Source organism: Polypterus senegalus, chromosome 17 (assembly GCF_016835505.1).
Source record: "Polypterus senegalus isolate Bchr_013 chromosome 17, ASM1683550v1, whole genome shotgun sequence".
NCBI classification, from domain to species: Eukaryota; Metazoa; Chordata; class Cladistia; order Polypteriformes; family Polypteridae; genus Polypterus; species Polypterus senegalus.
Window position 1 is genome coordinate 93913990 of NC_053170.1, and position 25792 is coordinate 93939781.

Consider the following 25792-nt stretch of genomic DNA (forward strand, 5'->3'; position numbering starts at 1 on the left):
AGAGACACAGGATGTACTGAATGTGACACTGGACATGTGCCATACATCGGGTAGTAATTGTGTCACTTGGATGAAGTCCATATGTTCTTGTCAAATGATAGAATGCAGTACTTTCTCAGTTCTCATCTACAAGACCATTGACAACTATCTTCAATTCAGCATTTAAAATGGGAATTAATTAATAATTTTATTTTTCTTACAAACCTGGATTTCAGCTTTTAGGGTAAGGGATTGAATTGAGGAACACAGATTACATTAGGATTTAGAAAGGTACCCACCCAGGCCTCCACCTTTCCTTCCTTAAAAAGGATTAACAGCTTCTGTGAATTCAGAACATATTAGTGGTTTATCCAACTAATTTATGAATAATGCCTGAAGAAAATAACTTTATTTGTGCCTTGTTTTTGCTACATTTAGGACAATGTAACATCTTTATTGTATTCAGTGAATATGATATTTATCTCATTTTCAGTAATTAAACTGACTTCTGTGATAATATTCCCAGTTACTTATGTATTTGTTGTGATACGATCTTCTTACATTCATAATATGAATCTCGTGATTTAAGCAATGACTCTTTAGTTTCCTTTGCACTTTTTTTTTTGGAGATCTGGGGTAGACAGTCTTGTGCCTTCTTCACCAAGTCTGGAGATAAGATCAATTAATTCGGTTATCCTTCTGGTTTGTAGTTTCCTTTTATGTGAAGATTAGAATATTATTTGACACCTCAAATGTGCTTTGAGAGCTCTCCAGAGAGCGGTAGCAGAAACCTCCAGAGTGGAGTTGGTTTCATTAATGAATTTCTAAAATGAAACACACACCTTATACATTAGAGCCAACCATTTTGTTTAAAAACAGCTGGTGCTGAATCTAATAAATAAATAAATCTCTGTTGGCTGTCTTTATCACTGAATTACTTTAAGGTGGACATTGATACAGATCTTATTAAAGAAAGCTGCATGTTCAAATTAACCTATTCGCCTGTTCAAATGCGCTTTTACCTGATTTAAGCTAATTAAAGCCGCTGCCTCACCACTTTATAAAAAAGATGCAACAACATTCGAACCTGTGCAGCCATGGGAAACGCAGTGCATCCCAGAATGCAAGGGCACATTCTACTGGGACGGGCTGCAGGACTTGAACCATACAGTCGTAAGCAGAGGAGGCTGTGCGGGGACTCGATTCAGGTCTTCCAGACGTTCAAAATCTTCAATGAAGCTAAAATTAAATAATGAACTACATACTCAAGGACAGCAGTGGAAATGTATGGGAGATGATTTGTGCCAAAATTAAGTCAATTTAATGCGTTAACTAAACTGAGACGTATATGAATGTGGGGCATTTAAATTGGGCATGGTTTTATCATGTCATAATTAAAAACATATCAACCTTATGATCAATTGCTTTTGACTACGCCACACAATTTTCACGTCCGTTTAGAATACAATAGAAAAGCATATTGCATTTTCATTTATGCCCATAGATCATGTGTCAGGACTAATACTGCATTCTGCTTAGCGGCAGCTCCAGCATTGTGATTTGAGACCACGCTTGAATCGTACCAAAACTAAATGTAATGAGATGACCGAAAGAAAAGTGAGTTTGACCGTGAGCAGGCAGAAATGGGAGGGAACATTGAAGGGAAAATGTTGAGAAGATTCAAAGAAACCAAAAAGTGTATTTGATTTGTTCATCTGTGTTATATTGAGGATTACTTGTAGGCTGAAGGTGTCTGCTGTGAAGAGCACTATGAGGTGAGACCCAAATAACTGGACTGGGATTGGGGCTTTCCTGGAAAACCGTCTTGAGGGTCGGCTGGACGTGAGTCATAGAACTATATCTCCTCCTACACGCCCTCTCAATCAGGGGACTGGCTAGATATATCTTGTGAATAGCCCAGTCAGTATTTGCACAACGATCACTACATGAGTTGTCGCGATAATGCTAGGTGAAAAAATCAAATGGCAAATCAACGTCAAATTTCTTGCAAAACTGAACTTCTGAAATGATAAAAACAGTGTACGGTGATAACCGTTTGTCTCATACACAAGTTTTTGAGTGGCACAATTGTTTCATGGAAGGACAAGAGAACGTGGAAGACGTTCAACGCCCAAGTCGAGAGGTGGGGTGTGCTGCTTCAAGACAACGCTCCCACGCACAATGCTGTTTTTGTAAAGCAGTTTTTGACTGACAAAAACATTCCTGTCCTTGATCATCCTCCTTATTTGCCCGATTTAGCTCCCTGCGATTTTTTACTTGTTCCTGAAAATCAAACGTTGGCCTGAAGGGAACACATTTCTCTTTAGTGGATGAAGTGAAGACAAAAACGGTAAGCCTGCTGAGCCTCAAGCACTGTTTTAACCAATGGAAGATGCGTATGGAGCAGTGTAGAGATCGGGAGGAGGAGTATAGAGAAGGTGACAATGTTTAGAATGCTGGAATTCAACAATAGATATATTTTTTTTAACCAGTCTGGTTATTTTAGTGTCTCACCTTGTATATGAAATACCGTATATACTCGCGTATAAGTCGGGTCTTGAAACCCGAAAAAACGATCATTAAATCAGACCCCGACTTATACGCCTGTTTAAAAATGCGACACAATTTTTTTTTTTTTTTAACATCTTTTTGCCTCCTCCAATCTCACACCAGTTTCTCAGACACATCAAATTTTGTTGCAGCGGCAGGGTTACCAATTTCTTTCGCTACTTTAACGACTTTTAATTTAAATCCAGCTTCATATTTTCATCTGATTGAATGCTCCATTGTTGATAAGGGATACTGTTACGATAAAGGAGTATGAGGGTGTGAGATACAAAAAACAGTGCAAACTTCACTTCGGAATAGTTCAGGTATTACTGTGTGGTCACGTGGCACAATAGAGAGAGAGGTGAGGAGCACACGCTGACACCGCGCATTCCCGCGCCCACATAGAACGAAAAGGCCGCGTTCTCCGTGGTGACTCTCTCAGGTGGCTGTTAGCATATCATAATCTCTTGGACCAACAGTGTGAGGTTTCTGCAATCTACAGATTATATTTTTTTTTCTCCAGCTTTTGGATTTTTTTGGCCATCGGACCTTACTTATTCTGTTAATTAATGTTGACTTATGTTTATCTTTTATTGTGTCTTCTATTTTTCTATTCATTTTGTAAAGCACTTTGAGCTACATTTTTTTGTATGAAAATGGTGCTATATAAATGTTGATTGATTGATTGAATCGACTTATACGACTGACATTATAAATACGGTAAAATCAAGTCCCGACTTACCCTCGGGTAAACTTATTTGTGAGTATACGGTAAAAGATTTTATGCTTTTGAGGAAGAAATTGACAGGTTAGCTGAAAGAAAATAGAGATATGTTTTGACAGTTGTGAAGACAAAGAGGCAGAAAAAAAAGCTTCAGACTTTATTCATGTTGAAGAAAGAAATCTTTATTAATAATAATCATAATAATAATATCATAATAATTTTATAATAAATAGTACTGTTCATCTGAAGCACATTAAAAGCATAGAGAATGAAGAGAGAATATAATTTAGAGTTCAGATTCAGAAGAGGAAGTTTTTTTTTTTTATTGGAAGAGTTGCAGAAGAAAGAAAAGTGTAAACCAGTTGAGGCTCTGAGACAGTAAAGCACATGAAAACGCTGTATCTTACAGGAGGCTAGAGGGAAATGTGACAGAGTACAGGTTATGTACATTTGGTATACAAAAAATAACAACAATAATAATAATAAAGATAATTTCTGCAATAGCATGAGAGGCTTCTTTCGGGGGGTACAGCCTGTGGCCCTACAGTAAAAACCTGGCCTGGGGATCGGTGCAGGCATGAAGAGTGCAGCTGCTAGTATAAGGATCACCGCTGCTGCTGCCATCTCTCCACCTTTTGATGAAAAAGATAACAACAATGTCTTAAGTTATAAAATGTATAAAATGAGCATCTCTCATCCTGGGCCCGGTACTGAGCCACTCCTTTTTCCTTGAACAGTGCCTGACTAAGTGAGCAGGACGTCGTTGCTAGAGATCCACTCGCACACTCGAGTTGTTATCGTTAATCAAATGAAACTCTCCTGCCTCACATTTGCTCGCTGTCAGCCCCCGGTGTATTTAATGACAAAGTCTAAGTAGTCATCTAGGATGGAAGGCTTACTGTCTTTACGAAGGGAGAAAAAGGAAACAACAGATAGCCAGTCAAGTATTTGACAAACAAAGTGGTTCTAATACATTCACTAGTTAACCTCAAACAGGCAAATGAAAATGTCTGACTTGTAAACAGTGTTGGAAACATTCACACTAAAAAGTTGCATCAGACAGCATATTAAAAGCGGTATTTGCTAATTCTCGATGTTTTCCAGTATTTCACCAGCACCACAATTTATATATATATATATATATATATATATATATATATATATATATATATATATATATATATATATATATATAATACTGTATATAATTAATTGTATTGTCTCTCTCTACCATTTGCTCCAAAGACAAATCCAGAGCTGCTGATGGATGTGTGAGCACATCCTGAAAGGCGTCAAGAGCACAGATGGAACCACAGAGAAATCAAACACCTCAGAGGAGTGGCGGCAACTCCCGCGCTTTCAGTTCTTGGAGGAGGATTCAAAGTAAACTGGCAGTCCGAGTCTCCACATTGGGGCTAAGCATAACTGTGACTTTGTGGTTACTGCTGAATTGTGTGTTGAGGGAAGAGTCAGTGCGGAGAGATGACCGTTTGTTTAATAACAACAATGAACACAAAGAGTAAAAATATTTTCAATCCATTTTCCATCTGTCTCTTGTTCATAGCTGCTCAATAGTGAAGTCGGTTTGCATATTAAAGGAGCACTGACTTGGCACACTCAGGCACAGACTAAGAAGTGGGATGCCTTGTTACAATGTGAGGGCCAGATCAGTTATTGTGTCGGCGTAGCTGCAGTCCAAGTCATACTTTGACATCATCGAGTGGAACATTTATACAGACCACACAAATTAACCCCTGACCAAAAGCGCGTGGAGCATTGTTTGAGAAGACACCACTAAGACTTGACTGTTTGGCCTAACGACTTGGTGTTAATATTTAACGTGAATCAGATTCAGTGTTTATCCAGGTTTGCTGTTCCCGTAGCTTTTAGTCTTGCCACCTGTGGTCGTGCCTTTAAGATGTCCGCCTCCTCTTCTACTTTTTCAGATCTGCCTTACTCGATTTCTGGTCATTACAGTGTGTGTGTCCATTGTCCTGAATATGGATTGATGGCGGCTCTACATTCTACCCGTGCTATTGAAGCAGTCCTCATGCTAATGCACTTTTAGGACGGGTTTCTTTGCCAGCCAAGATCGTACACATAAGAGTTTCAGGACATCTTACAAAAGTGCAGTTGAGCTGTAGGCAAACTGAAAGATGATCAGGTAAAAAGGATTTGTAGAAGATCGTCTAGCTCTTCAATCAAATTTCCATCAAAACCTTTTGACCATTAGTTTTTTTAACCCTGCTGGATTATTATATTTAGAACAATGTTCAGTGGTAGAGGTTGGAGTTAAAATCACAGACCTTGATCTTTTCCACTCTGGTCTGTGGGAAGACATCACTCTCAGTCCAACAGCATCATTGAAGATGAGGAAACTCATCCCATTTGTTTTAACTGGTATTGTCTGTTGTTAGGTGGGGCAGTCGATACCAGATGAAACGGTTTATAGATGGCAGGAATGCCTCTTTTCAAATTCCAGAGTGAGTAAGTTGATTTTTCTTTACATGGCAATTAATGCCATAGTCATTCAACATCTCAAATTTCTTGGCACATCTTCACAGGCTGTGTATGGATTCCACTTTTTTTTTTTTTTTTTGTATGTAAAGTATTTATGTAAAGTTTTGCTTTGTCAGTACAGAAGAATCCATTATCTACAGGTCATTGATCATCCATTCGGCATAAGAAAGAATATTTAGAAAAGGAAAGAAAAAAAAAGGTAGCGATAAGGATTTTGAAGATGGGGTCCTCTGCTTGCACCAAGGCTGTCCCATGTCAAAGTAATCATTCTATACCTTCCAAGATTTTTATTTTTTCCCCACTTGTTTCGCTTTCCCATGGCACACTCCTTCCAAAAATCTCTGCATGTCGATTTCTCAGCCCTGGTGAAGGAGTCCTTTGTTTTTGTTATATATATTAATATGTATATATTTTTTTTTACATTTGTTTTCTACATTCTTGTTCTCATCCTTTAGAGACCTTTAGGAGATGTCCAGAGTTGGATTTTTATTGTTATTACTAAAAAAGCAGAAGAAAGAAAGGTAGAGTGTTTCATTGGGTCAGCCATGCCTTTTGTTCTCCCTCACAGTTTGTTCCACACATTCAGAACTGTTCAAAGGACATGCATCGAGGAACGGGATTGTCAGATTGAGCCAATTCAACTCCTCGTTGCTCACAACTTCAGAACATGCTTTATTCTCTCAGAAGCCCATTTTGGGGGGTTCTGCAAGTCAAGTAACAGTGTCAGCCCTGTTAATCCAGGCTTGGGTTAAACCTAAACCGGTAATATCGAAAATGAGGAAAGTAAAGGTGCCTGACAGTTCTTGAGCGTTAAGCTGGGCTCATCATTTACTAGACCAACAAAAACAGTGACTGCAGTACAGTGGTGTGCTGGTTAAATGCTGCTACCGTATGGATCTAGTGTTCAAGATTCAACTCCTGTGCCTTCATGCGTTCTCCTCTGTATACTCCTGCATTTCATCAACGTGTGTTTGAAGTTATTTGATAATTTTAGATGGAGTTTGTGTGAATTCACGTAAAAGTGGCATCCAGTGACAGGTTGTCTCTAGCCTTGCTGATTATGCAGTTGTGATAAGACTCTGAGATGACCACCCACCCCACAGAGAAGTTACGCATGTGAGGTTATAAAATTGATCAGAATTTTGTCATGGGGGTTAAGTAAGAACATTCGTTAAACAGGGATTGGGGTTTATTAAAATGACCAAATCTGAGCTGAGCAGCCCCTGTTACAAGCCTTATTCAGCAACTTTCAGTTACGGACTTCATTTCCCTAATCTTAGCAAGCAAGCCATGGGGAGTTGTGGCATGAGGCTGTGACCACTTGTCATGAAGCTTCACATCTGCAGCAACTCGGTCACACTGGCTGATGACTTGCCTTTGGCTTAAGTAGTAGGGATGCCCTTGTGTTTACGCGAGTAAAGTAGTAGTGCTCAGAGGTACAATGTGGTCAAAGGAAAGAAGGAATGCAGGTGTGTCGGATTGTTCAGACTGGAAAATACAAGGGCGGAGACTGTGGCTGAACGAGGCATACCTGTAAACTCGTCATACAGGCACCGACGTTGTCAGAATGCGGCAAACTCGCAATATTTTGGAAATGTTAATTGTTTCATTTCTCATCCTCTGCAATTCCAAGTCGGAGGTGCAGTCCAACAGCAAAAGTTGTTAAGTTTGACATCATCTTCCAACTAAAGGGAACTTTAGGGAACTGTGGCAACAAATGACTCAATGATGCACCCATAATTTGATTTTAAAAATTCTGCTTGATAAATTACTGTATGTAACCCATAAGGATTTAACATAATATGGTGCACACCAAAGATCTGATGTTGGTAAGAAGTGGGAAATCTCAGCTGAAAACTGACTCTCCGGGCATTTTTTTTAAATGATAAATGTCTGCTTATATTTTGGTACTCTGATTGTATCCCACAATATAGAAATTATCGATCTCTCTTCTCAAGCAGTTCATGCGTTCAGATGAGGTAATTAACTTCTGTATCTAACAGTTCATTTTTATGTCATGTCACAGCAAATTCTAGGGATTATGCAGATAGATGGAAGCACATGTGAATACTGCTGACCTGTGCTAATATGTAGAATTTCTCAGCTTTAATCAATTGTGTTTTTCCAGGCAGTAATTTAAAGCTTGGGAGCATGAGTTGATCTTTTTTATGTTCACTGTGTATATCTGTATAAAATATATTTATGGCATTCCCAACAATTCAACTATGATTTGAAAAAGAGCATTTTAAAAATTAAATACTATAAAGACATAGAGTTCAATCGGCAGAAGAATTGCTATTTCTTATGTACCGGGGATGAGTTTGAGCAGGAATGTACCTCTTTGTACTACTTACACATTGTGTCCGTTTCTGTGGCCATTTTACTTTAGGGACCTCCAGTATAAGGGGGATAAAAAGATGTGTACAGTAAAGTTAGAATGTGTACAATATGAACTCGCATAACATGACAAAACAGGGAACCTGTCTTGACGATACTGGCAGGCAGCAGACCAAGGCTCGCTCACACACAGCCAAACTCATGACAGTCCAGTGTGGAACTGCAATATACTGTAGAAAGTTTAACTGATGTGGTGGCAGAGTGATTTGTACTTCAGCCTGAAATGTCTATCCAACATTCTGGGCTCCGATGTTATCGCTGTGGAACTCGCATGTTCTCCCAGTGTTAAAGTGACAGTCTCATGTGGATAATCTAGCTTTCCTCCCACATCCCCAAAGACATGTATGTTTTAAGTTAACCGGAGAATGTGAATTGCCCCGTGTGCGTGTGCATTCAAGAGTAGGCCCAGTACTGGACTTTACCTTGTCTGGGATTGTCTCCAACCATGTGCCCAGTGTTTGCCAGAACAGGTTTTGGCTCCTTCAGCCCTGACTCAAATTAAGTAGGTTCTGTATTTTGGCCTTGCTGTCCTTTCAGTGTCTGTATTAATCTGACTGTCTTCTGTGGTATTTCTGTTACTTTCTCTCTCAATTGACCTGACCTGGTGGTGGTGGTGGTGGTGGTGGTGGTGATGATGGTGTCCTGTTTTGGTTTCTGCTCTCTGCCCTCACCCCCCCCCCAATAGGAATTACATGAAGTGAGTCTGAAAATGTATGGAATGATGGGTGTTGTGGCTCAAATGAAAACTGAAATAAAAGGCGTTGTTGCTGCTGCTGCTACCGGACCCAACACGTCCCCATATCACTGGCAGAATGTGGTGTTTGTTTTTAACCGCTTTGCATGTATCATGACCTTTGCTTTTCCATTTTTTTGATAGATTTCTGCAATGCATTTTGACTTTCCCCAAAATGCCTTGCATCCAACCTATGAGGTGTGTATAAGATGGAGACCTAACTGCCTGGTTCCAAACAGGACCACCACTCACCCCCAAGCCTGAAACTCGAGGCACGTTTCATGGAGTTAAGGTTTGATTTTCATCCTCCTTATGCATCACTGGGTTATAAAACAACTTGTAGAAATGGCAGGTGGTTCTTAATGTGCTGCAAAGGGCGTTTCATCTCGCGTTGTACAGTGTAAGAGGCACATGGATGTTTTCTGAAACAAATGATCTGGAGATTAATTAGAAATACAAATGAATAACGTCTCCCTATCTATCATTGGTAAAAATGGACTTGAATATATTGGGACAGTTCTTTCAAAAGAATGACCCTTTTCCAAATTTCTAAAACATTTTCTTTTAATAAATGTGACCTGGTGGCTGCAGTATTGTCTCTCAGTTTATTACTGAATACTTAGGTGTCGGCTCTAATAACGAGTGTGACCTCTGTCAGAGAGCCCCATTTATGTGTCAGACGTCTATCTGCTGATTTGCTTTCTTGGTAACTGAAGTCTCGGTGAATGAGATGAACACGGAGGTTACATCACTTTTTTTGTTGAGACCATTGAATTTTGTTGGGATGGCAAACCAGAACTTAAATGCTCGAGGGGAGAAGGTGTATTGTATGGTACAAGAATTCTCAACCCAATTAGAAATACATTTGCATTGTTGGCACTTAAAATAACGAGTTTCTTTTTAGATTTTTTTTCCCATGCATGTCCCTTGACAGGCCTGAATGAAATGCTCTTTCAAAGATCAACTTGAATCACACATTTAATAAGAGCTGACTTTTAAATAAATATTAATTTGCATAAATAAATGGTTACCAGAAACACACAAACCACCCCATATAGACAAGCAAATCATTAAAATGAAGTTATGAACAGTATGAAAAAAAATGAAAAAACAACTCTTTAGTGAATTTGGCAAGTTCATAGTAAATGATTTCATCTTTATATAATACATATATTCATCAACATGTAAACATTATACATAATACAGTTTAGACCACAAAACAGAGAAAAAACATTTTGATAGAGGAAGATGGTTCATTAGAAACACGGTTCAAAACTAGTCTATAAAGACTTGTTTCCACTTTATTATTACTTTTACAAATTGGTTTACAGAATAAGACCTGCATATTTTGAGTGGATTTAAAAGAGGGAAAAACACAATTTTTGCCAAATGACGTTTACACAAAGTTGAACTCCTCCCTTTCTGTCGTTTAAATTGATAATAATAATATTCACATTGTGTTTTAATTTGGTGTAAATGTACTCTGGGCTTCGAGTGCCACTGGACCGGCGCGGTGTGCGTCACACATTGCCACATCCCAGTAACCAGTGGCAGCTGAAAGTGACAGTAAGTGAGCAGCTCACCCTTCCTCAGCAGCCTCTTTTTACCTTCTTTGTGGCACAGGCTATGCCCTGTAAGTCACGGTGGCACATTCACCTTTGCTCACCCAGCTTCAATATTATCATCATCATCATCATCATCATGAGCCTGGATACTCAGGTTGGTAAACGGGGTTTTAAAATGAACTGAATAGCTCAGTGGCTACACTTTTAATTAATTCACAATACTGGCTAAATGAGTAAATTCTGAAATCCTTTCTAAATAGAAATAGCATTGAAATTGACAAAAAATAAACTTTGTCCCAGAGTTCCATATGAAAAAATACATCCTTGAATGGAGGGAAAGGGAGCTTATTCAGAATCTCGGAAGGAGACTCATTGCATAGGTGACTAGGCAGGCAGAGGCAGTCGTTGTGACAAAACGGCTGGACTGCATAGAGTCTGGGAAGCATGGCTAACTGGCTGGTCATCACAGAATCAAATACCAGGGACGCTTTGCATATTATAATGAACGTGTGGAGTGTTTTGAGACCAGAGCCAAGTGATTGAACAATCATCTAAGCCTCAGTAGTTCTGCTCCAGAGAATAGACTTCTCAAAAGTCACGGCCATAGGAACAGAATGTGTCTTTATTGTTCATCGTTTTTTACAAATTGCAGTGTGCAGGAGGTAGGTCATTCACTCTTAACAGGAGATTCAGGGCAGCAACACCACAGAGTGCGGTAGACACAGGGAGGCATGAGGGTCAAGAGAGCCTTATTGTTGGCACTCTGTGATGTGCCATGTTTGGGCAATCAACCTTACAAATCACAAAGTGCTGAAAATGATAACGTGAGAATGAAAATGTGTTACACATTTCCACGGAGACTATTTTATATAACAATAAAGACGTGAATGTGTGCGATGTACACACTGAATCGCATGTTGTGTATAAACACGCGAGAAATAAAAAGGGAAAGAACCAAAAATGTACATGTGAACTTGGATAAAAGCCCTTTATCAGCACAAACCTTGAACAGCTCCTGAAATGAAATGGTAAGAAGTCCCATATCATTGTGTATCGCCCCCTTTTAAATTCAGAACAGCCATCATTTCCATCAGCACAATGTATACACACAGTTAAAAACAAATTATAGTACAGATATATCTATACATGAATATAGATATATATGGTTCTCTAAACAGCACACACTTCACAGAATGATTTCATCATAAACATCTAGAAAGACATCACCTATCTGCGTTCTTGGAAAAAAAGTTATAAATAATGTTTTCTAAAGCTGTTTTCTTATTAATTATATAAAAATGTCTCATTTTCTTCAACTTTTTAAACTGGAAGTACTGTACTGTATATAAAAGGAAGAACACACCCCTTAATTTAATGAGAATGCCTTAACAAGTAGAATATACTGTACTAATAAATAACGCTTTATTATTTATTTTTTTTTTTAAATACCTTACACTATAATACACAAGTACTGTTTTCAGTTTACTAGATCATTATACTCTTATATGAATTAAATGTTCAAAAATAAAGTGCAAAGAAACCAAAGTAACAAAGTCCTTTCTGAAGGTAGCTATTTACAATGTATGTGTAATGACGTCTGATTCCATTACTGCTGTGTGGCCACTTTTTGGTGACTTTTCTTTTCTTTGGAATGTAAGCAACGAGACCAAACAAGCCAAAGGAACAAAAGCATGAAGCAATTTCTGTTTGCTCTGTTGTAGCGAAAGGTTAAATCATTAAACTTTCAACAACTAGAGGAATAATATATATTAAAGAGCGTAAATAACTGGGCTTGGGATAAAACAGTGGCACAAATCCATAGATCATGACGGCAGGGCTCTCATTTGAGCAGTCTTGGGAATTTAATGTCCGCAACAGCTGTAACAGCTGGGTTAATAGACTCTGTTGGCTGCATTATACAGAGCTAGTCAGTGTATCTCCAAATGAGATCTGCGGTTATCGACTCTCTAGTGTTATCTGTAATCTGTAAAGTAAATTGCCTTGCATTCTGCTTTCCTACAGAGCTCTTCTTCGAACTCTCTCTTACAATTCCATTTGGAGCCGGCAGCCATTTATTCTACCGAGTGTAAGCATTTGTGACTTGCTTGTTTGCACTCTGCTCAAAAGGCACATGATTAACATCTTCAGTGCGATGTGGTGGATTCTGCAGCCCACCCTTCTCCAAGAATAATGTTTTTAACGTCGGAGTTTAATGACTTGCTGATTAGCCAGGCTCCTTTTTTTTTTTTTTTGCTCACCAGGGGTAGTCGAAGCGCAGATTCAGTAGAGAGCAAGAGCCTTGGACCTCTGGTGGATGTGTGGGGGAACAGAGCATCAGTTTTAATAAACCCTCGGAGGACTTCTCTTTAAGTGCAAGGCAAGAAATCTTCTACTTCTCCCCGTCTTTTTATACACTTTATAGGATCTGGAGTCCACATGTAGCCTTCAGATGGACGACTTTACATTTTAAATAAAAAAGCCATTGATCGTCAGATGCAGTACTTGTTGTGGCTTTTCTTCTCTGTGTTAGTGTTGTATTTTCAAACAGGTTTTCCAGAGAGCCATTATCTCCACTACAGTAGTGGGCCACACCAGAGACTGGCTTGACGATTCTTTTTGAATGGCAGGTTTTAAATTAATAAAAAATCCTTCTGAACCTTAATTAAAAGCATTAAGGGAGGGCTTACTGATGATAAAAGCACTATTTAAAAATTGATAAAAAGACATCTAAATATAGTGATGTGTGACAAGGCAGAGAAATTACTTGCATTTCAAACATTGACTTTAGAAATATCATTGGAGTGTATTCTGATTACCAGTTCATTGAGCACACACCCTGATTTTATGTCTCCTGTTTTTCCTCTTCAATTTCTATTGCTTTTTGAAGACAGTCCATGTCCATCACTTCTAAAGAACTGTGCAGCACTGCTGTTTGCTACGCGTCTCGCTAGTTTCTTGTATTTTTCCTATTTTAGGTTTGGCACAAGCCTCTAGTGTTCCTCTCTTATAGATTTTGTGCTCGCATTAACCAAACGTTTCTACAGACATCAAAATCACCTTGATTTTTCTCTACCTTTTTAAAAGTTTATTATTAAGGATAATTAATAAGTAAGCTAGTTGTCTTGTAAGGAAATATAAGCATTTCCTTATAATCCACATTGTTGAAATGAAATTTAACCATTGCAACAAAAAAAGAACAACGAAACTTCATTATCCAGTTTTGCGAAAATCAACTCCATCAGCATTTTTAGAGATGCGGTTTAGGTGGGCATTTGTGTTAATGTCTACAGTAGACTGGAATTACAGACGCGTTCTCGTGGCTGAATAGGTTTAGCTTGAAACTGTCAGCCACTTGTGCCACCATTCAGTGATGGGTCAACACAGCCTCCACTAACTGAAGATTAGATTTGTTGTGCAATGTAAACTTGAATTTAAATCAATAAGATGAATAGGTCAAGGTGTGTGCCAGTTTTGTGAGAGACGGTAGTACATATTCTGTAAGCTGGACATGGTGCTGACCCCAAGCTCTTTGGAGGACTTTGTGAGGAGGTGATGTGCTGCAGCACATTAGCTGGATAATCAAAGCCACTCCTTAAAAACTGCAAGAAGCTAACAGCAAAATGGGAAAGTATTATTAATAAGAGTCTTACTCAGAAATGATTGTAGAAAAGTGGTTATCTTAATGCAGCTGGCCTACCGATGTATGCTCCCTAGAACATAAAAAAACGAAAACATGCAAAACAACTGCGACTGATTATTTTTGGTAATAGATTGCAATGTAATGGATGTTTCAAGTAAATATTTTAATCCCAGCCTAAACAAAAACCGCACCTTACTCCTTCAGCAGATGGCAAAACAGCATGTGAGCTAATCTAATGCGACTGACAGATTGAATCTGAGGAGAATTTATTTCTTTTAATTTAACACAGTAACGCTATCTTGCGCGCTTAATTTCATAAAAGCAAACATTTTTCTCAACATGTAGTGAATAATTAACCAGGCTGCACCCCAGGTTCTTTATGCTCTTAGCTGCGGAGAAATTCCTGGATGCCTTGCTCTGTTTGATGAGTTATCTAATACATATATCACATAATATCAATGTATAGGGTCTAATGTGTGGCATAGAATAAGACGAAAGCAGACTAGAGGTCAAGATGAAAATACCGAATGAAATAAATAAACTGTGAACGTCGTTCTGTGCCAAATGACGGGTCCCAATCCTACCTGCTCGCCAGTATATCCATTATAAATACATAAGCATAATATATAAGGAATAAGGGTAGGGCATCATTGAGAAAAGTGAAAATGAATTTCTTACACAATGTATGATCAATTTTGTAATTAGCTTCACTCAGATTCTAATTTTATATAAAGAATACTGTACAATGGACCCTTGATTTTTAGCTCCGTGTTATCTGAGGATTCTAAGGAATGGCTGATGGTGTTGGATGTCATTTATCAGATTGTACCATTGTCTTGAAGCTGTTGTCTCTTTTGAGTGCATGTTGGGTGAGTGTTTGAGTGGTGTCGATATTGTGCCCCATTGTGAAGCTTTCATGCCACGGCACCTGGGCAGCTCATAAAGAAAGAGTGAAACTGTCACAATGTATGAAGTAGGTATGGAACAGATGCCACCTGGGCCTGTATCCTTAACTATACTGCTGCTGTACATGTGCCACACAACATTCTCAGTCTTAGTTTATTTATTTGATTGTTAGAATTCCTATTTGGATTTGGATTTGTTGGCTGTATAAAGGTCTTTGTGTTGGTCACTGTGAAAGACGCTACACACAAAGCATATTGCTTGGTGGTGGCATTTTCATTAGGCTTCTATTACTGAACAATTGGTTTCATTCTTCTCTCCATAAATTTCACTCTAGCTCTGTAGATCCTGGCCATCAGGAGTCTACTTCACATTCTGAAGAAAAGTCACCAGCAGTGGCTGCAGCAATAGAATGGTTTATACTGTCGTCTTTGTTGGCCTTTGCACGCCATGGTATGCACAATCCTACACTGCAGTTCTCTAGACTTGTGGAATAATTTCTACGGCAGCATATGACGGAAGTATTTGGTGAACAGGCTCAGAAAGATAGCAATTTCAGTGGCTCTCGTCCAAGAGCTCATTGAAGAATATTTTCCTTTTATCCATCATGGCAGTAACATCACAGAAAGCTCTGATGGTGATCTGTCTTGATGCTGAAATGTAATTCAAAAGCATGTTTCTTGAAGAGTCCTTTAGCATTGCAGGTAGTCATACTGGCTTGGTTAGACATGGAGATGCAAAGAGTTGTCTATATCTTCACTATCAAAATCACCCATAGAGATACACCACCTCTGGAATACACTGTACACTCCAGACAATTTCAGCAATGAATATAATTTTACAAAATTAAAAAGAATCAAAATATGTCCTATTTACATTAAATGACTGTCTCACCAGAGGCCCTGGCGAAGTCCTTATTTTTAAGCAGGTCACATTCAGATGTTTTCAGCTGCCAGTTAAGCAAGAGGGACTTTAAAATGCATCGTAACATTTTGCTAAATATTACAAATATGTATTGTATGTGCTTGTGCATGTGTGTGATATACAGGTTTGAGTAGGTTTGAGTCAATTCCACGCTGAAAGACAAAAACAAAAAAGGAAAAAAAAAAGTTCAATCACTAAGTATGGAGCCTTTGTCAGGAATGTTCAAATATGCAACTCCACAGCTCAATGTCTGTATTTTTAAAACTTGAATTGTGGAATTTATTTAAGCATCTTCCAATCTATTCATTCTGTATGGTGGATGTACACCACAAAACACACCTACAAGCTACATAGCGCAGAGCAAGAAAAAAATGTCCATAGAGCATTGAAAAGCACTCCTTATCTAGCATGACTTTCAAAAAGACACCTTTACATTCAGTGTTTGTAATGCCCTGTCTGTCGAGCACTGTGCTGAGCGCTCGGTGATTCTCATGGCAGCATGGAAAAGCTGCATTGATCGAGCCTGGCCCTGGATGAGTGCCTCCAGTTCAGGTTTTTGTTGCACTGCTAGAAGTGCTTGCACAGCTGTTTAAATGTTAATTTGTTTGATTTTTAGAAAAGAAGCATTTGTGTGTGACGCATCATGGCAGCAAACGCATCCTGAGTTCAGAAGGTATGTGCAAGAAGTAATCCAAAACTTTTAACTAGTAAAAGGGTATGTTTAAGGTAATGGAAGTTCATTGTCTTTGTCCTCTCTCGGACCGTGTATGTGTAAAGATAACACACATACATTCAACTTCAGAAACAGTCTCATTGAAATGGTAGTAAGCTGGTGTTAATACGTTATTAATTCATCACGTTTTAAATACTGCTAAAAACCATAGCCAGTAAGTTAAATACATAAATAAATAATTTAAGATTAAAAAAAAAAAGCAACATGGTTCTAAAGGCATTTGCTACCTTGAGCAGGGATTATCTGTCCATTGTGTGTGTGTGTGTGTGTGTAGATATACAGATATATAGATATCTTGTATATTAACATCTACGCGGGGAACTGTGTGTCTGTCTATCTGTCTGGCCTGGAAGTGAGAGGTGGAGTTGGGGTAAGGGCTCCGCCTCCGAGGAAACAGAAAACTCATTTAGTCGCTAAGAACACAAGCGAGGCCACAGCACGTCAAAAAAAACGAAACCTCAGAAGAAAGACAAAGTCACTCGGTCACTAACATCGGCAAAACGGTATTCCTTTTACTTTTCCTCCCACCACTAATACACAAGTGAGGTGAGTGCATCAGCATAACAAATCCACCAAGGAGAGAGCTGCCCAGAGTAGTTCCTTTCAATTACTTTACATCTCTACGTTTCAGGTTTTTTCTGACAATTTCAATAGATTCTAGGACCTGGGCTTTTTACAACACAGGTTTAGGCTTACACAGCTAGTGTGTGTGTGTGTGTGTATATATATAATATGTGTTTTACATAGTTTGCTGTCAAATAATACAAAGAGTACGCAACACGTGTTTCGCCCATATTTGGGCTCATCAGGTGTACACACTCCACTGTACCCCTCGTGGGGGTCGAACCTCGGACGTCAGCGTCAGAGACGAAGTCCCTTTACGTTGCGCCACGGCATGTGGTTCATTTATTTGACGAAACACGTGTTGCGTACTCTTTGCATTATTTGACAGTAAACTATGTAACCTTCTATGATCTACTTCTCGCAACTGAGAGGGCCCGTGGAGGATATTTTCAGAGTGGCAGACCAACCACATGCGTTACCTGGTAGGTAACCACCCATACAATCAGATCGAGACTCAGACTACAGATGCTATGTATGTATGTGTATATATATATATATGTATATGTATATATGTATATGTATATGTATATGTATATATGTATATGTATATATATGTATGTATGTATATATGTATATGTATGTATATATGTATGTATATATAGTGTGTGTATGTAAAATGCATGTATATTATTATGTACATACAGACCTACATCACTTTACTTTATAAAAATATTGAAATGCTTCATATTTTTAAATATGCATTCTTATTTCCAGAATACTCGTAGACAGAATTCATGGAATGCCTTTTATATCTATCTATCCATCATATAGTGTCTTTCATATCTACATGTATGTGTTCATCTATTAAAATAGACAGAAGTCTACATTTTGAAACAAGTTTAAAGTCCTAATCCGTCTCATTAAGTTACTTTCCAGTCCATAGTTTTTTTTAAATGTCTGCCATGCCATGACGCTTCACATTAAACAAATGCTCGCAGATTAAAAAATAAAATCGCACATAACTACTCCTGGCAATTCCAATATAATAGAGATCCTTTAGAAATCCATAAATTTGATTATTTACAGTTTCAGTATCCTGAAGACCTGTGTTGTGTAATGCTACATGTATGAAACAAGGGCCATTCAACAGAGGCACTTAAACTTTTTTCAAAACATTCCTTCCTTACACATGGTGTAAGAGCTGACAGCATCTATATAAAATTGTTCCAAGAAAGAACCCCCAAGCCTCATGCCTTCTGTTTTTGTAGGTCTGAAAAACAGTCATGGCGTTCAGCGTAATGCTGGCACACTGAAGGCACTGCTTTGTGGAGTGCAGGGCCAAGCAGACTTGTCTTGTACAGATTCACACTGTATAGCGATATCAGCTAAATAAAATATAATGTGGAGTAAGGCTTTCTTAAGGTCTGCCATCACAATATTCAGTGTAGGTAAATGTATATAGCTGCCTGAAACCCAGTGAACATGTATGAATTAAATAATTGGCACAGAGTTTTTTGTAATTTTAGTTTCTTGATTATACTCTAGATGTTCTTGTGATGAAGTTTATTTCTCTAAATGAAAGGAATCGATACACACCTGACTGTGTTCGGGTAATAGAACAGTTTATATAAGTAACCTTTCCTGATTTATTCCCTTTTAAGCCTGAATCTTTTTAACTGGCCACTTAGCAAAGTTACTTGCCAGTGCCTTTTGATGCGTCTCCTTAGCAGCTCTGCCAGTTGAGACTGTCACTGCCCTTCATCTTTCTGAGCATGTCCACGTCAACATTTTCGTTTCCACACCCCTCCTCCCCTTTGCTACCATTTTAAATAATTCTTAAGCCTCTTGAAACATCAGTGGCCTGGAAACATGACAGTAAACACAACCATTCATAATAAAGTACTGTAGGAATTAAATAAATCCATGTCTCTTTAAAATAGACAATAAATACACTTGTGTTTTAATTCCAAGTTTAAATAAAATAACAGGACATAAGGGTAAGCAAAGGATGAAAGGGTCAGTGATGTGACCTGGAAGTGTTTTAGTTTTCCATACAGGAGGTTTGTATTTTTGATTAGTTTGTTTTCAATTCGATCAGGTGGGGCTTTGCCTTTTTCTCTAGTAGGGAGTGAAGCGATTGTACCCTCCTCTGTACAGGCTAGCCTGCAACATCAAAGATGAAAAAAAAATCCAATCATTATTAAGAAGATGAATTGGTAGTTGGGTTTTCTTTCTTTCTTTCAATTTTCTTCCCTTTTTATGATCGCCTCTTTTACCAGACAATGCTGGACAAGTGATTTTCTAATTGTGTACCCAAATTTCAAAAGGTCAAGCAGCAGAACTGGTAGTGAAACCGGGAGGAAAATGAAAATTTTATAAATGAGAAAAGACCATTCCTTTGATCAAGCTGTTTAGTAAAATGAAGAAGAAACACCATTCGTATCAGTAAGGAGTAACAAATCCTTTACACTTCTTTGTTGATAGCTGCTGTGAAGTTCTGATTTAATTTCCTAAACTACATTTACCACTAAAACCTGTGGTAATATTTGTGAGAATAATGACACTATAAACCTATATAAAAACACAGAATGCAAATTTAAGCTCTGTAATCACTGTGTTCTTCAATATTGCAAAGTAGTGAGCCCCCCCGTGGCCTCAAAAGCTGCTCTAGCAACCACAAGCCTTTAGTCACCTGACGAGCTGCGTGGACTCCTAAACTCTAAATCTCACTGATGTACACGTGTAATACTCGGTGATATGCACTCCTAATGAAAGGCAGAGTAAATGTAAAAATTGTCGAGTAACACAAAATGTAACATCAGACCTTCAACTGTGATCTTGTTTGGGAGTAATTATCACTAGGTGGATCACGACGCTAAAGTTTGTAAAGTACATGAATAAGAAACCAGTGTTGAATGTTAAAATGTTTTAAGAAAAATATACATTGTTAATGTGACACTTTGAATAAAGGTATTCATTTTGCTGGTGGTTTTCTTATTTAAAACCTCTGGCCTTGCTCTTGTACACACCTGTGAATCTATAATGAGTAAAGTGGGTTTATGTAATGGATGGATATTGTTTGATACTGTCTGGAATGCTTCTGGCTGTGAGTGACCCTGTACTGGAGAAGATGGTGCAGAGAATTAATGGTTGAAGGATATGTACTAAACATTAAAACATCTCTGTTTTCTGATCCTGATGTATCTAAGACACACAGAGACATGGGAAAGTGAAGCCTAAGTTCCAGTTCATTGCAGTGTGGGATGTGATGTACAACAATCCCTTTACTGAAGCAGAAAATCCAATGCTGGGGATGTGTAGGTACTTTACTTCATGCTATGAAAAGGCAGTAAGTGATTCTAGATGGTATGTCAGTCCATCTTTGGACACATTGACTCACACAGCCACCAGGCCAGTTTACAGTGTGCTGGTATGGCAGGCAGGGAGTGTTCCATTCCCAAATGAGATGTTCTCTGTAGCATGTTTTCATGTTCTTCCTATTTTGTGTGCACATGTATTTTTTTCTGAGGACTATACATTTTTTTGTACAGTCCTAGGACAGCATGTAAATGTCGACTGATGACTAGATATCTCTCTCTGTCCAGACGTGGGCCTTGCCTTACCACAAGGGAGGCAGCAGCTCTCTGCGGACATACACATGGATAGGCTAGCTGCAGAAACTGATATACGAAATATTTACTAAATTGTGTTGAACCCTTTGAGATGGCAGGAGGAGCATTTTAGGACTGACACAAAGGGATTTCAGAATTAAGTACTCCCAGACAAGTTGCATTTCTCAGTGTCGTATTTGCTCTGTACTGGATGCCAGGCTGAACAGTTCAGATCAAATCAACACCAGAATCTTCACCCTTTATTAATGGTAGCTGCAGAGCCTTTACCACTGGCCTTTTTTATTACCAAAGTAAACATGTTTACAGTGTGAACTCTGAGGAGGATCATGACTCCATCTTGACTGCCTGTCCACCACAACAGCTTTGTGCTGCTTATGTTTAAATCCAAGAATCTTTTACTCCTTAAAATGTCTTGTTTTCCTAACAAGCTCCAAATCGTATAAGGTCAAACAATAAAAAAAATCATTTTGGAAGTGAGATACCCTCAGCCCATTACTGCATGGTGGCTCACACGTGAATTCTGTCTGTTCACTACCAATTCTCCCACTCCTAGGGGATTTGCCGGAGGGACTTTTGGACACTCGGGGGTTCTTTTCTTCATTTTTTAATTTTTTGTATTGAGAAACTGCAGCGTAAAAAGGGAAGAGTATGTGAGAAAGAAATAATAACTTCAGCAACACAGGCCACAATTTTAATTAAGTAAATGAAGAGGAAAAAAAATTGTCTTAATTAATGAAAGCTTTTAGCTAGCAGCTGCACCGGGGACTTGTACGTTTTTAAAAATCACACGCATGTCGGCTTGGTAAATTTGAATCATTAGTCTAAAGGAGAGCGCTCGTCCGATTAAACTTGGGGGCAGGGGAATTTAGGTGGGATGAAACTTTCTTTCCTTTGAAATCTCCCACGGCACGCCGCTGCATGAGCTTAAAGGTTGATTTTATTTTGTGCTTATATTTAGACAGTGCACCTGGAAAAGAAAACAAATTGGACTTTTTTCATCTTTGATGTTCGCTGCAAAAGCTAGCTAAAAACAGACATTAATGGTCAAGCCACAACCCTGCCAATAATTTATCAAACATACTGACAACATGTGCCTTGGATCTCAAGAGATATTCAACAAGGAGTGGCCACTTACAGATGTTTAATAAGCAGAAGAAAGCAAAAGTAATCCTAAGGCAAAGGTAGCATCCGGAAGATGACACAAACATGTACATTAGCAACAAATCATTTAGTGGAAACTTGTGTGTGTAAATAACTCATTGAGGAAAAATGTGTTCTGCTTATATTTAACACAAAGCTCCCATGATTCCTCCCTAATATACACTGAATGCTGCTTTCATTGCAAAAAAACCAAAACTACCATTAACCATATTGTGTAGTTAAAAAAAAGATAAATGGTGGTGTTTCATATGTGGCATTCAACTGGATCTCTGCAGCACTACAGGCCGAAACAGACTGCTAAGGAAGTAAACAAGTCTGCCTTCATACGCTTATGAGCGCTTCATTTGAACTTCAAAGCAAAAAAAGTAAAGTAGAAGGTTTCTCATTTAAATAACAAAATAATTATTTAAAGTTCTGGGAATGTATTGTAGAGCCTATTCTGTTTGTTAGGATTTGGTTAGCTACTATAAGGAGGGTACAGGCTTAGCATCTCTTAGCATCAAAAGACTGAAGGTGCACTTGAGAAGTGCGGACTGGCATCAGCTTCAGTCCCATCCAGTCCACCATGAGGTTCTAGAAATCATCTTAGATATATGTGGCCTCTCGGGTACAGCCACTTCTAGATGCATTTCTTGGTAGAGTTTGATTGTTCACTTTTCTGGGTGTCATGGCAGCCACTGATAGTACTGGATGTAGGCATACTCTACTCTGAAGAGATTGGCAACTGTGTTTCAAGGCAGTGCCAGTCATATTTAGTCCTAAATGATCTTTTGAGTAAACATTGAGGATTAATGATGTTTGCAATGCCGGGAAAACTAGCTGTGGACGGGACTCCACATATTACCTCACGATGCAACTAACATGAGACCAGGCTACTGAAACGTGATGGGTCTGCTTGTACTGCTGCCACGATGGGAATGACACCATGAAAGGTTCCAGCTCTAGCGTGTGCTGCATTACTCAGCAACATGTCAATTAACATGTAATGTGAGCCATTGTAAGTTACCTACTTGTGCTACAGTGAATATATGATGTGCCAACTTACCATGGTGCCCACACTATATGTGGCAGCTGGTCCTATTGTATGATGGTATGGATCTGCTGTTGCATAGACTCTGCCATAGCTGAAACAAAGAAAACAAAAATAAATCACCTGATGAGCATTTTGTTATAAAATTCATAAAAACAACAAATTATATCACTTTATTAATTCTATTTAATTAGTGTTCACACCAGATAAAGGCTATAACAGCTGAAACACGGTGTCTTTCACCTTCCTTCTTTTCCTGTGTGGAAATAACCTTTTTAATGTTTATTACTCTTATTAATACATTCAGGTCTGTCTTCATCAGCTCTAGACAGAAGTTTCTAAAAGACCAACATGTTTACTTTGAGATTCCTTTCATAAGCTGCTTTAGATACAGAATGTTTTTTGTGAATGGCACCTTTCAGATCTATCTGTTAATTCACTTTACATACAAATATGTTATACAGAGCCTCCAATATGTACATGGTGTCTTTAGTATCTATGTAAAAGTGTATTTACCCTCTTTTGTTAAACATCACATTTCTGTATTCTTGTTATAATGTATGCGGCACCTGTTATGGCTGCCTATATACAAATTCATGTTCAAAGAACTCTGTTCCACTACGCTGTAGAGATGTGTGAATGCTGCTCTGTATCTAACTATAAGGGAGTAGTAAAAGGTGGAAGGAGCACTTCAGGCATAGGTTTAGAATTTAGTGTCAATGGTGCATGTTGTACTAACACCATGTGTCACTTACAGAACAATACAAGTAAAGTGACACACAGCAAGCACTGCGGCTCTTTGGGCATCAGTGGTAAATATTTACCCTTCAGTCTGACAGCTGAAGATGCTTTTTATCTTTTGCAGCTCCTGAAGTGGTTGTTGAGCGCTTGCTGCTTAGGGTACAGGGTGGTCCTCAGGCTGGTCAAACTTTCTTCTCACACCAGTTCAGCCAGCACACCTAGGTGAGGAGGCATGTTGAGCCTACTGGGGGGTTCTGTTGTAGCCCTAGCTATATAGTTCAGCTGTTTGTACTTCTGTATTGTGACTTGTGCGGATGTTTTGTGTGCCCCTTTTATTGTGATCAGACTGTGCTGAAACAGAAACAAAGCTCTATCCTTGGCATTACTGCCTCTGCTACAGAGAATACAGAAGGTGTTCTAATCTGGTGGCTGTACTCTGTTTCCTGCAAACTAAGGGGTCTCTCTAAAGCTGTGTCAGGGCCGCCTGTGGGTAGGAACATTTTATATATTTATTTACTTCACTGGCACTTCTTGCAAATGAGGGTCTGCTGGGACTTGCAAGGTTCTCTGAGCTGAGGAACTCGGGTCTCAAGTTGGGTATATAAATAAAGTGCTCTGGCAGAAAGGGTGAAGTTTATGAATTCAATCTGGCACAACTGACCTGAGCCGGTAGGGTTATCTCTGATTTGAAAGTTTTATTTATTGAAGAGTGCTGAGGGAGTTCTCGCTAATGTTGTTGTTTTTAAGAAAACAAACATCATGAGATGCAACAAAGTGCAGTCATTGCAGTGTGGGTTTAATAATTTGTAAAATGTATACTTGCATTTTATCTGAGAGCTTGTCACGGAGTTCTGTGCCTACACTCCGTGGAAGATCACAATATACAAAAATAAACTGAAATGTTCCTTTGAAATATAAAATCCACTGCACACTTTCTCAAAGTACTGACTGAGAGGGCTGGCCACCCTGTGGTGGTTTGTACTAATTCACAGCTGAATGCTTATCAGTCTATCGTTATATATACCGTCTTTCACATTAGAGCTGTCAGAATATCATATTTAAAAATAAATTATATATATATAAAAAAAAAGGCTGGCAATTCAATGTAAAAGAGCTTTGACTTGTGTGTGTGTTTTCAGGTAACCATCTCTTATTTGTCTATCACTCCCAGGAGTATATTTTTGGTTGAATGGCCCCCATTGCCATTAACTGAATGGACAGCCTTGTGCTCAGTGAGTGCTGCGTTGCTGAGCCTGTCGTTCAACTGAAGTAGCCAGGGTGCATCTTAAAAATAAAAGTATGCCGCGAACTTCAGAATGCACACGTGCACAAACTGATATAGTCAAGGGGAAGGTGGAGATACGTGCACTTTGCATGATGTTTCCTGTCCTGCTTGTCAAGAAGTGGAACTGTTGGAATTTTGCACAGGAAAAATGCAGGGACATTCATTAATGATTGGTCAAACTGCTTTTTAAGGCCAGGATCTGTTTTACTGTACAGCATCGAAACTAATCTGCATCACTAGGAGTCCCTATCACAACTGAATGAAGTAAATATCATACTGTAAGCGTCAGTGAATGATTATTCATCATTTAACCATCATCTAATGTGACTTACAAAAATAAAATCAATGTACAAACTGAGTGCTTCGTGTGTTTGCGGGCGCTTTGTTCACCTTCTTCCTGACCAGACAAACTTTACCCAGTAACTTAATCAGGAGTTGCAACAGAATTTGACCAACTGAAGGAAAAATGGGAAAAAAAAAAAGAAAGAGGCTTACAGAGCATCATGACATTTTTTGCAGTAGACTAGCATTCAGACTTTAATGGTAGTGAAAATAAAAACGTGTTCAACACTTTTGGTGTGGTTGATATTAGTGCCTCGATCTGAAGAATGTATAAGTAATTTATTGCAAAAACAGCATGTTAATGGTCTCTTTGCTAGCTGTGTGTTGCTTGTATGAAAATGTACAGTATTTGTAGCCCTGGGATTTTTA

General features: G+C 38.6%; 1 protein-coding gene and 1 long non-coding RNA gene across 18 annotated transcripts in view; one reads left to right on the forward strand and one right to left on the reverse strand.

The window, feature by feature from the left end:
• Positions 1–3605: 3605 nt before the first annotated feature.
• rbfox3a (RNA binding fox-1 homolog 3a) overlaps positions 3606–25792 on the reverse strand; it is a 976802-nt gene continuing 954615 nt past the window's right edge. For 13 of the 15 annotated variants that reach the window (XM_039740613.1, XM_039740614.1, XM_039740617.1 and 10 more), the window contains 2 exons: positions 23071–23149; positions 12706–16087 (listed from right to left, as the gene is read on the reverse strand). In XM_039740613.1, coding sequence (XP_039596547.1) covers positions 16007–16087; positions 23071–23149 — 160 coding nt within the window. In that variant the 3' untranslated portion in view covers positions 12706–16006. Of the gene's footprint in view, positions 6272–12705; positions 16088–19245; positions 19396–23070; positions 23150–25792 lie in introns of those variants that run through there. The other 2 variants (XM_039740610.1, XM_039740609.1) reach the window with 2 other exon arrangements.
• The window catches only part of LOC120518054, a 59426-nt gene continuing 49670 nt past the window's right edge, over positions 16037–25792 (forward strand). For all 3 annotated transcript variants that reach the window (XR_005631167.1, XR_005631168.1, XR_005631169.1), the window contains exon 1: positions 16037–16608. This is a non-coding gene — a long non-coding RNA (uncharacterized LOC120518054). The remainder of the gene's footprint in view (positions 16609–25792) is intronic.